This window comes from Schistocerca nitens, chromosome 6 (genome assembly GCF_023898315.1).
Source record: "Schistocerca nitens isolate TAMUIC-IGC-003100 chromosome 6, iqSchNite1.1, whole genome shotgun sequence".
In the NCBI taxonomy this organism is placed as follows: Eukaryota; Metazoa; Arthropoda; class Insecta; order Orthoptera; family Acrididae; genus Schistocerca; species Schistocerca nitens.
The window spans coordinates 249,207,674-249,223,071 of record NC_064619.1 but is presented as its reverse complement, the minus strand read 5'-3'; the positions used below and the strand labels follow the sequence as shown (position 1 = coordinate 249,223,071).

General features: G+C 38.8%; 1 protein-coding gene across 2 annotated transcripts in view; it reads right to left on the bottom strand.

Annotated features, from left to right (window-relative positions):
• LOC126263667 (uncharacterized protein C18orf19 homolog A) overlaps positions 1-15,398 on the bottom strand; it is a 65,263-nt gene that overhangs the window by 42,193 nt on the left and 7,672 nt on the right. For both annotated transcript variants that reach the window (XM_049960774.1, XM_049960775.1), the window contains exon 3: positions 321-466. In XM_049960774.1, the coding sequence (XP_049816731.1) occupies positions 321-466 (146 nt within the window). The remainder of the gene's footprint in view (positions 1-320; positions 467-15,398) is intronic.

The following is a 15,398-nucleotide window of genomic DNA, read 5'->3' as shown; positions in this document are numbered from 1 at the left end:
AACACAAAGGAGTCTGTACTTTTTCTTTAAGTCATTTGGTTATTTTGCTTCAATTTATCAATCTGTGCTCTAAAAAGACTTCCAAGTGAAACAAATACAAATTTTTGCTTTAGTTTTTCCTTTCACTGTGGCTCTCTGATGTCTGATGTAAAGTCAGTGTTCACATACTACTATTTCTTTTATGGGAGCACAACTAGCAGTTATCAATATTTCTTAACTGCACATAGAACAAACAATATACAATATGAACATACACACAAATTCTGTGATTGTTTTCTGTGCTTGCCAGTTTCAACAATAATATGGCAGGTTTTACTTACCTAATGTGACAGTATATCTCACTGGAGTGGCTATTTTATATAGAGCATAAGCTACAGCAACATATCCCGCACTAGAGTCTCGCAGAGGCTTAATGATTACTTCGCTGAAATTCCAGCTTTCCAGGAGAGATACAACATCAACACCACTGCAAAACAAGGCACAGCAGTTTCAATATGAGATTAATAAGTAATACTACATATCATACATAAGATCAGTAAACTGAAATGCTACAACGACGATAAGATCTTAACAATGCTGATGAAATAAAGAAACAGCTTCATTGATTTTAATAAATGTGTAGAGCAATCAGATAACGTTGAAGGATACGGTTAGAGAAGAGACTCATCTTATGAGACTAAGGTTGTGTCAACATTGATGTATGGAAGCGTGATGTGGGTGAATAAAATCATTAAAAACAAAATGTGACCATCTGAAATGCAATTTTCTGATTGGTAAAAGCATCAATACTATCAAATAGTTAACGAAATTCATGGTATGTCACCCCAGTTGCAGGCAGCCTACTTAACACTTCCAGCCGCAACAAAAATTTGAGTTTAAATATTTCATAGAGCTACTGATCAAATTTAAAAAATTAAAATGGTGCCACAACCTACTCATTGAGAGCTATAAGCTTACATTAAACGTTTAAAAAAAGTCAGTCAAATATTGCAGCTAGAAACTATGAATAAGTCTTGAGGCAGTGTAATTTATGGTGTGCAAATTATCTGTCTATGTTCATCCAGTATTTGAGAATGACAGCATCTATCAATTTCCAACAAAGTTTAAACATAATTTCAAACCTCTTCAAAATTTCTTCTTGCTTGCAGGCTTAAAGTTAAATTTTAACCCACTAACTTATTCATAAAGTAATCAGACATTCAAAGCTGTTTTATGACATGGGGATTCAATTCTTTAAAGAATGAGGGTTTACTGGTACTGTCTAAAAGATAAAATCACAATAAAGAGATATGGCAGTAATTAATTACTGTATCCCCAAATCCAAGAATAGTTTTTTTTTTTTTTTTTCCAAAATGTTGTGCCCAGAAGTAGGGGAGGTTGTCTTGCATTCACGGCATATGATGTGGAGTTTTTCTTTTCTTTACCGAATACAGCCTCAAGCTTCCATTAAGCTGTAACTCTAGTCTCTGCTGCTCCTACCACTTTAAATTTGAATGTATGCATGCGCTTCGAGCATTGTTATATGACTAGCTGTAGTTTGACTTTGAAGATCCCACTTCTAAACTGCATAGTAAAGTGTGTAATGGATTGTGGTGTGGAACAACATGGGTTAACTACATTTAGCGGGACGCAGGTGTTGTTATGATGCAAAATTTCAAAATCGTGGTTGTTCGGCATGCAGAAGCAACAAACAATTGTGCAGCTTTGAGGACGTATGGAGTGACAGAAGCCATAAGCCAACATTTGGAGGTGGCAAAAGAACAAAGGATGTCTGAAACTTGCAAAGTCAACTAGGAAAGCTTTCAGTGACCCACAGAGTGAAGGTTTTGAAAGTACTGAAATCGAAGGAATTACATTTCACATGAGATACATAGAGAAAGAATGGCAGCTTCCCTCCATGTCATACAAAATAAAGCACTTGAATTGGCACAGGAATGTGGTGTCCAATTTAAAGTCAACTGTGGGTGGTGCACAAGTATGATGCAACTGCAATGGACACTTGTTATGACGTCGAACACCTCTTGCTCAGTGTCTACCGGCATCATATGTGGAACAATTATCAAAGTATCAGCGACATGGTGTAAGACAGAAAGGTGCTTCTCAGAAACCCTGATGAGACTCCCATTCACTTCTACATGCCATACTGTACAACAGTTGAAGAGAAAGGCACCATACGTGTACTGGTTCGTACTATGGGCAATAAGAAATTGAGAATCACTTTGACAATGTGTGTGCTTGCCAGTGGAACAAAGATATGACCCTACATCATCCTCAACCATTAAAACTATGCCAAAGGAAAAGCTGCTGCCTGGTGTCATATTTTGTTGCAACAGAAAAGGATGAATGACCACTGGGATGGTTATAGATTGGCTCTGTATAGTCTGGAGCAGAAGGCCAGAGGCTCTTCTAAAGAATTGTGGGTTGTTGATCCTTGATGCTTCCAAGTGGTATCCGACATCTTGCATAGATATCAGCCTACTGGAAGGAGAGAACTTGGTTGACCCATCAAGAATTGGTAGGAAAGCTAAGGTTGCAACAGGCTAATAGCCTAACCCTGGAAGTAAGTAACAATTAGCTGCAACGAACATAATCTATAGATGAGTTTATGAATAAGATAACAGGGTAAATGCAGCATTACTACCAGGCACTTGGTCACACTTCCATTATGGTCTGTATCAAAAACACGGTAGGACAAGTGTAAACAGCATGATTAACCGTAAAACATGAAACTTAAAAAATGCAAATGGCAATATTGTTTGGATGAAGATCTTGTTAACTGACAGTAGGTAGGCTGTAACACTGTTCTTACACAAAATGTTATGGGAATGAAAAGAGCTAAAGTTGGTTAATTCCATGCCACTAAATTCGAAACTGACATTACAATTCACATGCTAGTTCTAGTTTTCAAACTGCAGCCATTACCTAAAATTACGCATTTTCGTCACTAAGTACAGAGTACACAATTGGCTGCACTGCATGAGCATGTCATCATTCTCACAGGACAGTATCATCATGTGATCAGGTACATCTGCACATACGTCCATCACATCTTTCAATGGTTTTGTGGCTGGATAAGAAGCATTGTGGCACATATTATAAATAAAATAGTGGTCTTGTTTCGAAGTGCCTTGAAGTGCTTCTGTGATAATTGGGTTGTGATACTCTTCCAGATGACAAACTACTATTTACAGGCAAGTATAAAGTATCTCATAAATGTATAAATAATCGACGTAACTTCTGCCATATTTTCAGTGAAGTAACATATGCTTCTTGAAAGTGTCAAATTATGCCTTCTATAATATATTATATTTTGGCTATAATGTAAGAGCACTGCATAAAAAAATGGGCGCCACATGTAGGCTGCATTACATATTCATATGACCTGAATGCGTGGATGAATAGAAAAAGTATGCCATACAGCATTTGGAGTCCCCATGATTTGGGGGGAGCACCCCATTCATATTACTTACTGTTATTTCTCTATGGCTCACCCAAAAAAATAAAGGAATATCAATGAAGAAAAGATCAACAGGTGTATACCGTAACATACCCTTTGAAACTTGCCCTGTATCTTAAAACAAATTTCCTGTTCCTGAAACCCCAGAAAATGCCTGTGAGAGCTATGATGAAGATAACTGTGCTTCCATAACTGAATATGAATTGCCATCAATTTCAAGACATGCAAACCTCTTTTCAAGCACATCACCCTTGAATCACAAGATGACATCTTAAAACTCTCATCATGAATCTAAACTTCCTAAAAATACGGCAGAGCTTCTGGTATCACAGTTACAACAGTGGAAGTATCTGGAAGACTTGGCAAAAAAGACAACATTTCATCCTTAAATAAAGAATTTGTGCACTTTTTTAAAACTGAGGGAGACTTCACATTCTGCAAAGATGTAATTGGTCTGATGTAGGCATTGAAAACGAAGCGCAGTCTTGATGAATGGTGACTTCGATGCTTCAAAGACAAGTCTTGAAGTCAACAAGTTCCCTTCCGTTCCTGTAGCATATGCTACAAATACAAAAGAAACATACAAATATGAAAATATCCTCATAGGATTAGTCTACATGAGATATCAGTGGAAAGTGTGTGGAGATTTTAAAGTTATTACCATTTTATTAGGGATGCAATCTGGTTACACCACATACTGTTGTTTCCTTTGCGAATGGGATAGCCATACTACAGACAAACACTGTTCTCAGAAATGGTGGCCCATGAGACAGTCATTAAATCCCAGAATGAAAAATGTATTGTACAAACCACTGATAGGGCGAAACAAAGTTTTGCTTCTAGCGCTTCATATAAAACAGGGGCTATGATAAATTTTGTAAAACATTTAGATGCAAATGGTTCCGCGTTCAGTTAAATATATCAAAAGAATGTTTTGAACAGCTTTCTGGTAAAGTTCAAAGCTAAAAATTTCAAAGGACTTCGAGATGATTTGATGTGCTTGCATAAACAGCTCAAGTGTAATACGTAACTAAAGAATGCGCTTTTTGAAATCACACCTAGGTTCCTTGCCACCAAATTGTAGTGATATGATTAATGAACATGATGAGTGGTTCCCCAATGATATTTCAGTGACTGAGCAAAGATATAAAGAGAAATTGAATGCTGTCACACTAAGTGATTATTGCTGGATGTGAAAGGGGATAGTCCTGGAACACACACACACAAAAAAAAAAAAAAAAAAAAAAAAAAAAAAAAAAAAAAAATGTTTTTTAAGGTAACTGACTCTTTTTCATATTTACATGTTTTTTCACGTTTTTCATATTTTCTGTGTGATTCAAGTATTCAGTATCATTATGTCAAAAGCAAGAGCTAATAAATAAATGTAAACATAATTTTTATGTTCTGTGCCCCTTAAAACTTACATGAAACTTTTCCTTCACGATAACGTTCAACTTTTGAAAATTTGTAGGACAGTGTAAGGGGTGCACAACTTGCCACACAACAATCTGAAGCACTGAGAACAAATGGGAGGTATATCTTAAATATACTTATATGAATATGGTGTCTGTTCTTTCGGACATGTCCGAAAGAACAGACACCATTGATGACCTGCAGTCCTCTAGAACGAAATTAGAATTATATTAATACCGTCAGCTGTGCATGGGCATTGATATAGATCAATGGGGACAGGTGAAAATGTGTGCCCCAACCGGGACTCGAACCCAGGATCTCCTGCTTACATGGCAGACGCTCTATCCACCTGAGCCACTGAGGACATAGATGAATAGCGCGACTGCAGGGACTATCTCACGCACGCTTCCTGCAAGACCCACATTCTCACCTTGTATGTCCACACACTACATTCGTAGTGTCTCACCCCAACTCATTACTCATGGAATGACATTCTTCCAAGTCCCGTAAGAGTTCGGGGAATATGTGTGCATCTGCACAGGAGGAGGAGGTCATGGCCGGTATCGCCAGAACTATTTACTTATATGGATATGGTGTCTGTTCTTTCGGACATGTCGAACTCTTGTGCAGCAAAATTACTTGCTATCAATTCAAGTGGTGACAACACATGCTTGTTTCCTGTAATAGGTGATAAATTGAAGGTGCACTTTGCTGTCTGTGTCCTCATGTAACAGACATTAAAACCTTCAATAAATACAATTGGTCAAAAATAAAAATATCTGAGACTCTAGTATCTGTTGAAACAATGTCACTACGAAGATTCAAGGCTATATCTAGGTATCTGCACTTTGCTATCAATTGACTAAAACATAAAATGATAAACTGTGGAAGGTAAAACTAGTTATTTCACAACTGATCAACAGATTTCAAGTAGTATTGTTCATGGCAAAAATGTCAACATCAATGAATGCTTGATGAACTTCAGTGGCAGACTTCCATATGTTCAATATAATCCAATAAAGAGAGCTCAGTTTGTGTAAGCATATACGATGTTTATGCTCGTCAAAGAATGGGTAATGTTATAATCTGAAGACATATACTATAAAAGAGGAAGAGAATAGTGATGTGGCTGTCACATTCCCATCAATAGAAAAGATTTTGCTCGAATTCTGAGAGACTCTTTGGGCATTGGAGAACTATTTACAAGGACAAAATGGTACAGCTCTCCCAACTTGTCCAGGAAATTGCTAGAAAGTAGCAATCACGCTGTCAGGGCTGAGAGACCAACGAAGAAAAAATTGCCACCCTTGTCCAGAGGAACTAACCTGAGAAAGGGTGAACTAACATTCATATCATTGAACAATGTTCTTACAGTGAAATGAGCTGATGAGAAAAATGTCCACTTCTTGTCAATGCTTCAAGATAAAGCCTCTTCTCTCTCTCTCTTTTTTTTACAATTCAAGAATGAGTGCAGTTGCATACACGACTAGCATCTGTCCTCATATCCACTTACGAGAAGGTACATCAAGTGGTGCAAGGAAACAGACTGCCAAATGAAAGTGTAATTTACCACATACTGAAGCCAGCACCCAAGAGGATGAGGTCAAGAACGTTCCAGCTAAATGGGGTAGAGCAGCTTTTAAAGAATTTAACTATCCATACACTTTGTATAGTATAACTGAGCAAAGCAGAAAATCCACAAAGGCTTCAAGCCAAAAGATGGGGATATCTTCAAATGAAAATAACACTGACTCTGAAGAAAACTGTTCAGGAAAGTGCAAAGTTTCTTATGATTGAGAGTGCCATGGACAAACCTGTTTTGAATGCAATACATGTAGACTTGGCCTACATATGGACAATCGTTTCATGATACAGGATGCACAACTAAACTAAGTGTGAATATTTATGATGAATGAGTAACACTTCAGGGAGTACCGCAAAAGCCATGGGATACCTCATAATACACTGTTGGACCTCCTTTTGCCCAGCATAGTGCAGCAGTCTGACGTGTGATTGTACAAGCCGTGGCAGGAGATTAGAGCAGCAGTTTCCCGCCACGCGGCTGGTGGTTGCTATGGGGCCATGGAAAGCAGCTAGCTTGCATGCGGCGTTGGAAAAATCCGAGTGGACACTTGGCAGGGGTGCATTGGCTGTGTTTGTGCTCTTGGAGAAATTTATATGCCACAGAAAAATTAATAAAAACAGAACTAAGAGTGACATGAAAGTGCGAGTTGGCACTCATTGACAGAGAAATATGTAAAGCTAAATTATGTAGATGCGCCACAAAAATATGCAATAGTTTAAAAGTTACTGTTTTCTACAAAACTGTGACCTTATGAAAGTTCAAAAGCTAATATTTCGGCAATGCTTTGGCCGAATGATATAAACAAAGTGCCTACGGATGCGACTAGTAGAGCTGCATCGAGCAATCATAGCTGATTTAGCAGTATCTAGACCATTTTTGAATGAGAGGTCAGAATATAGGATTCAACTGAGAGAAACTTTGTTTTTGGTAATAAATAAATTTGAAGACACAAAACCAGCGGCAGCATTCTAAAGTTTAAAGACATAATTAAGTATCAAAAATTCAGGAAAAGCAATATCACGCCACAAGAACATTTTCTGTGAAAAAACGATGGCAGATACAGAAAATTTTCCATTTTTTCAATGTATAATACGTGTTTTTGTGTTTAGTTTTTAGTTTTACAATATTTGTAATTATTTTTGTCAAACATTGTTTTGAGTTAGGCAGTCATTTCGAGGGTGCATAGAGCGGCCATCTTTGGTGACAGGGGACTTGGTTCTGAGCGACGCTAAGAGCTGGACATGCCGCGCATCTGGGTGTAGTAGTGGGTTGGTAGTCACGTTCGAAAGCGATAATGTTCAGCGCAATATAGTGGTTTAGGACAGCAGAAAAGAGTGTATTTTGTGATTTCTGAACAGACTGTTGAGTGCCGTGATCGCGACATATGAATTTTATTGTGAAGTGTTGGAGCATCAGTTGTTAAAGGCTGCCCTTAAGGAAAAGCCCCTCAAACTGCATTTTAAGTGTTTAGTGACTATATTGAAGAAAAATAAACTACTTGTTCAAATTATAAATCAACATGAGTGACTCAATATTTTAAATCTCACCGCATTACTTGCCTGCATTGTTTTGTTATATTTTATTTCAGCTTAAAAACTGAGTTTATGACAGGTGTGAGATGGCACCCTATGACGAAAAACGTAGCCAAACACTGAGACCAGCCACATCTCTGGGCCACTCAAATAAGTAGAGTGTAACAAATATATACAGGATGAATCAAAATTTGCGCATTCGGGCTTCGCAACGCGACTCCTCACATGCCACCAACAAAAAACGTCTCTCCCAAAATTTCGTCCGGCAAGTACAACCAGCAGAAAAAGGATGTTAAAGACTGGCAATCTGGCAACACTGTAGCCACATGAATGGTAACTTCCTCTGTCAGCACATATTACTCGTGCTGTACAGTTGTTGCAGTCGATAGAGTTCTGGGTTAGCATGTAAGAGGTCGAGGGTTCGATCCTGGGTTGGGGCACATTGTTTTTATTTGCTAATTTGATTCTGATTTTCAGGTTGTAATATACACCATTCCTTAGATCATATGCATCCCAAATTTATAACATTTTGTAAGGCTGAACATAACAAATATGGGGTTACATAGATAAGAAGTAGACAGTTGAGACAAATGACCTGCCATAGGACAGAATAACTACAAAAACAATATCAATTTCAAGGTGCTAAAAATGATGGCACAGTACAATAACACAACATCTACTTGCCATTTATACTACAAGTAATATGAGCGCCCTGATGTTGCACATTAGCAACCGGTGACAATAATAATGTCACTATTAATGACCACATGAGCATCACAAGAGAACATGTTGTCCTCTGAACAACAAATGCTCAAAGCAACCTCCCTGCATGTTGAAACATTGCACAACCCACTGGATCATACAGCTCTGGACCCTTCGCAGCAAAGCTGCCCACAGTAACAAGAGCAGCATGAACACACGCTACTAATTATTCCACATGCATCTGCGGAGTAGAGTACACTTGCTAATTCTGGTGTCCCCAGAGGAAGAAATCCAGGGGATTTAGGTTAGGTGAACGCGGTGGCCATACAACTGGACCTCCACATCTGAGCCATTTTCCTGGTAATGTTCTGTCCAAATACTGTTCCACATTAATTCCAGAGCGCACAGGTGCAATACCATGTTGAAACCATATCCTCTGCCGAACATGAAGTGGAACATCTTCCAGCGCATCGGGCAGATTGTTTGAGAAGAATGCATGATACCTCTGTGCAGTCAACTGGTCAGGCAACATGTAGGGGCCCAAACACCTATCACCCAATATTCTGGCCCAGACGTTGACGCCAAAGCAAACTTGATATCCGTCGCTGCGGGTGGCATGCGGGTTAACCTCACACCAATGGTGGGCATTGTGCATATTGAAGACACCATCACGAGGAAATGCTGCTTCATCCAACCATATTACAGTGATCCTGAAGTCATCATTGGCTTGTTGTTGGAACCATTCACAGAATTGCATTTGCTGACGGCAATCGGAAGGACACAGATGTTGCATGAAAGCATAATGATAAGGGTGCAGTTGAGGCTCGTGCAGCACATTAACAACCATGCACTGCGAGACACGCAGCTGCCTTGCTAAGCTACATGTACTTCGCTGACATTCTTGGTGTATGACCTCCAGAATAGCTTCCTCAGTAGCTGGAGTATGGCCAGTCCATGGACGACCTCTGTCAATTGATGGTGGAAGGAGATAACCTGACTCCCAAAGGCACAGCCCCAGATGATAAAACACATTTTTATTTGGATGGCGTCAATGAAGATATCTAGCAGCATATTCACAAGCAGCAACACTAGCCCGGTTATCAGATGCATCGAGGACCAGAGGCATATCTATACATTCATCATTTGTGTATGTGTTACGTCTGTCACACTGGTTTAGAGGTTTACAATGAGAAAATTCGATGTGTGTACTCATATACATGGGATTCTGTCACGGGTGTGCTACACCGCTCTCAACTAGTCCCTGTCTGGGGGACAGCTCATTTTATTACTTCTCTCCAAATCACATTAATCATGGAATGGAAACACACAGCAACAGAAGGTACCAGCGTGACTTCAAACACTTTGTTACAGGAAATGTTCAAAATGTCCTCCGTTAGCGAGGATACATTCATACACCCTCTGTCGCATGGAATCCCTGATGCGCTGATGCAGCCCTGGAGAATGGTGTATTGCATCACAGCTGTCCACAATACGAGCACGAAGAGTCTCTAAATTTGGTACCGGGGTTGCGTAGACAAGAGCTTTCAAATGCCCCCATAAATGAAAGTAAAGATGGTTGAGGTCAGGAGAGCATGAAGGCCATGGAATTGGTCCGCCTCTACCAAGCCATCGGTCACCGAATCTGTTGTTGAGAAGCGTACGAACACTTCAACTGAAATGTGCAGGAGCTCCATCGTGCATGAACCACATGTTGTGTCGTACTTGTAAAGGCACATGATCTAGCAGCACAGGTAGAGTATCCCGTATGAAATCATGATAACGTGCTCCACTGAGCGTAGGTGGAAGAACGAAACTAAAATGAGCTCTAACATGGAAATTAAGCGTTTCCGGACATATGTCCACGTAACATCTTTTCTTTATTTGTGTGTGAGGAATGTTTCCTGGAAGTTTGGCCATACCTCTTTGTAACACCCTGTATTTTCATGCTATAGCATGTAGGGGTTCAAGCCAAATATTCAAACTTCAATGTGTAGTGCCCAGTATCATCGTACATGGCATGGACTCAATAAATCATTGGAAGTCCCCTGGAGAAATGCTGGGCCATGCTGCCTTCACAGCTGTCCATAATTTGCAAAGTGTTGCTGGTGCTGGATTTTGTGCACAAACTGATCTCTCAATTATGTCCCATAAATGTTTGGTGGGATTCATGTCAGGCAACCTGCGTAGCCAAATATTCACTTGAATTGTCCATAATGTTCTTCATACCCAATGCAAATAACTGTGACCCAGTGAAATGGCGCATTGTCGTCCACAAAAATTCCATTGTTGTTTGGGCGTATGAAGTCTATGAATGGCTGCAAATGGTCCCCGAGTAGCTGAACATAACCATTTTCAGTCAATGATCAGTTCAGTTGGACCAGAGGACACATTCAATTCCATATAAACACAGCCCACACCATTAAGGGGCCACCACCAGCATGCACAGTGCCTTTTTGACAACTTTGGTTCATGGTTTTGTGGGGTCTGCACTACCCTCAAAATTGGGACTCATTTGACCAGGCCATGGCTTTCCAGTCGTCTAGAGTCCAACCAATATGGTCATGAGCCCAGAAGAGGCACTGCAGACACTTTGTGCTGTTAGCAAAGACTCATGTTGGCAGTCCGTTGCCGTAGTCAACTAACACCAAATTTCGCTGCACAGTCCTAATGGATAGTCATTATATGTACTACATTAATTTTCGTGGTTATTTCACACAGTTTTGCTTGTCTGATGGCACTGACAAGTCTGTCGAAACACTGCAACCCTCAGTCATTAAGTGAAGGCTGTCGGCCACTGCATTGTCCACAATGAGAGGTAATGCTTGAAATTTGGTATGCTTAGCACACTCTTGATGCTGTGGATCTCTGAATATTGAATTCCCTAACAATTTCCTAAATGGTACGTCTGATGTGTCTGGCTCAAACTACCACTCTGCATTAAGTTTGTTAATGCCCACCGTGCAGCCATAATCACATTATAAACATTTTCTGAATATTGAATTCCCTAACAATTTCCTAAATGGTACGCCTGATGTGTCTGGCTCAAACTACCATTCTGCATTAAGTTTGTTAATGCCCACTGTGCAGCCATAATCACATTATAAACATTTTCATGTGTATCACCTGAGTGCAAATGACAGCTCCTCATATGTACTACCATTTTATGCCTTGCGTATGCGATACTACTGTTATTTCTATATGTGCACATCGCTATCCCATGGCTTTCGTCACCTCAGTGTACACGTGAAAAACAAAAACATATGGTAAAATAATCATATTCCTATGATAAATCTGTCGTCAAAAAATTGTATACAAATGGGTTGAGCAGCTGTGGCACATGATAAGTAGACCACAGACCTTTCGTTAAAAGCTATTCTTTTCCTGAGTTCCTAGTTTCCAATAAATTTGTACTTATGCATTTCATGACTAATTAATCTTGAAACCATTAATTTTATAGCACCTAAAAAGGCCAATTTTGAAGCTGACACCCACTTTAGCTTTAAAATCCTAAAAGGAAACTATTTCTTTAATGTAACATAACATTCTAGTATTTTCAAAAGATTAGAATTGCTTACACTGAAACCGATATTTGAGGAGGGTGGGGGGAAATCTGTAGCTCGTAGAATTCTGGCAGCTGTGTGTTTCTATAAAGGAAGATATTCATAGGCCTTGAATTGACCTCATATAAAAAGACACATACACAAGGGGAGAGTTAAAGCTGACTAGCCATTGTGATTAAAAAATCTCTCTCTCTCCTTTGTTATACACAGAGTCTCAATTTATACAAGTGAAGCAATTGTCGAATTTTTGTTATCACTGGACAAACTATTGTAGTATGTAGTGTACTGATGGATGTATAAAGTGTAATATGTTCACCGATCAAAGTCTAATCTAGTTTCAGTGTGTGAATAGTTCAACCAAAGAAAATTGTGAAAATAATTAGTTCAAAGGCTAGTCGTATAAAACAGGTGGAAAAATTATAGTCTGCCAAGCGTGCAATAGTGAGGTTAGTGTTTATGCTTTTTAATTCTTCCTGCCAATTCAGAATTGTGAATTTCTTCTCATATCTTTTGACAACAACATTTGTGTAGCAGATCATTTTGTAAATATTATTTAAAATGTTACTGAGAGACACAGAGATCCAATTGCTTACTTTTATTATAATTTTTAAGATGATAAGTTCAGTTTTGACATAAAGGAAAAGTAAGCAATGTCAAAATGTCATACCTATAGGACAAATTGCACACCAAGTTTTGATTTCTTAAAAGTTCTGAGTTGCAACAAAAATCTGTTCCGTGACAGGACGTTGGAAAATAAAACTGCTAAACTGTGTCATTTTTTTATTTTGCAAAAATTAAGTTCCAGAGTCCTTAACAACACAAAATAATTTTATACACACTTCTGTACAGTATCCTGTTTCTTTCTGATATTAGGCCTTGAGTGATAAAAAGTCCCACTTAACTCAGCATGCTGATGGGGCATTACTATAGGGGCAAATTTCGAATGAAAATCAAAACTGAAGTGACTGCTTTTGACATGAATCTGACGAGTTGTACAGCAGAGCATGTAAGGCTAGAATTCGCTATGATATATTAATTAATCTCTGTGGTAAAGAAAGTTCTTTTTTAGGCACAATCAAGATACAGAGACATTCAAAGGACAACTTCCAGATATCCCCTTGCCACCTGAACCAGTTGTTATCTGCTACGGCACGTGGTCGACAGCAGCAGAACAATTCCATAAACATCTCCCAGCAGTTCAGAAGGTAACTGAAGATCTACCAGAGGACGCCACCTCTGTATCTTCTACAAAACAATTACTGAAAGAGTCCCAGTCCAATAGGACTCTCTCTCTACCTCTGGCTAGACCACAGACGGCTCCCCTCTCTCCCATGAACCTCTAGATTGCCCCCCCCCCCTCACCCTCCCTGTCTCTACTTGCTCACAGTTTGCACCAGATATCAACTTTATTGTGTCTGCCACAAACCAAAAGTAATTAAATGATGAAGAAAATTTTGTTTTGTCGTGATATGTTTTTTTGTGAATAGCAGCAAAGGCACTGCTGGTATTCTGTTTTTGGCTGAAGTATTTGTTATAAGATAAATATTGCAATGGTTTTTAAGAATACATGGTAGAAATATACAAAAAGTGTTAGTACAGTTATTGAAGAAAAGTAGAAATTGCCTTCCAACGTATATTGCATCATAAGGAGAAGGGGTCCTTGAATTCTACATTCAAGATAACAGTTAACTACTTAGGAAAGGGATATCAGAATAGCATCCGAAACACACTCATTGAAAGCAGAAAATTTTAAACTTTGAAATTTAATGGGTACAATACCTTCTGGTGCCCTAGAGCAGGACGCAGACCAAAATAATGTTGGAAGAGAATCATGAAATAACACAGAAATCACAAAATGGAATCATTTAAGAATAATAATACATTTTGAATGAAGATTTATTGGACTACGGCTGCCATTGACAACCAAGTAATAACTGATTGACAAGAAAAAGTGCACTGGTAAAGTCATGTACTAAAAGCCAACAATTAAAAAAGGAATATATTTTTGACGAATTACAATTAAAGTTAGCAGCTTTACATATGACAAAGAAGAGTATTAACACAGCTAGTCTAAGGAGTCACAGCTGTTATGTACAACAACAGTTTTTAACAGGAGATCGGTGACTCCGTAGCAGCTAACAATACAAGTGGCAGTTGCTCCAAATTCTGCCACTGGAAGGAAGGAAGGATGATAGGGGTTTAATGTCCCATTGACATCGAGGTCATTATACACGGTCTACAACTACACAGCATCAATGAGTTTTTTAAGTGACGCAGCATATTCTGTATCATGATGTAGTGTGCTGCATGACAAAGTTTGGTACGAGATGTTTATGCCAAAGCAATTTTTTTAAATTCATGGAAGGTATATACAAAATATGTCAGGTCAATTACTAAAGAAAAGGAGAAATTGCTGTATGACACTGCGTTCCAGCATATATTGCATCATAAGGAGAAGAGGTCCTAGAATGCTGGATTCAAGGTAACAATCAACTAGGTACGAAAGGAGAAGCTGGTTAAGATCAAATCTCCACTGACTGAAGCAACTGAAATCCAATATGAAAAATACAGTGGTAATTTCAGTACATCCACTGTGGATGACGAACTGCAACTGTGATTTACAGTGGTAGTTAGGATGCACATGATTTTAGTGAAGAGGGTATTTGAACTGATTCACCTTTCCCTCATTAAAATCAATAAATAAAACATAAAAAAATATTGTATGTCTGCTGTGTGAAAAGTCAATAAGTCAATAAGCAACACTGAACATAGGACATATGCATGATTACTTTCATATATTTACCCTTAACAAAACTGAAGTTTACAGTTTAATTTCTCGAAAAATACACTGTTCAGTCTAGCAGAAATGTTCTATGTAATGATAAGACAATGGAACACATGTTAAAACTGAAGGAAACAAGATGTTTAAATTTGACGGAAGTACAGAGTCAAGTTTAACTCTGAAGTAACTAGGGCAACAGTTCAATTCTTGGCTCCAACATCTTGGGATCCCATACACTCAGCACCACTGTACTTTGGAGCAGTAAAAGTTGTGGCTGAGAGGAATAGAACAGTTCTCTCACCTCTCACTTCCCTCAATTTCTACATGCCAATGAGAAGCCTTTGGCCTTGTCCATCTTGCTTGAGCT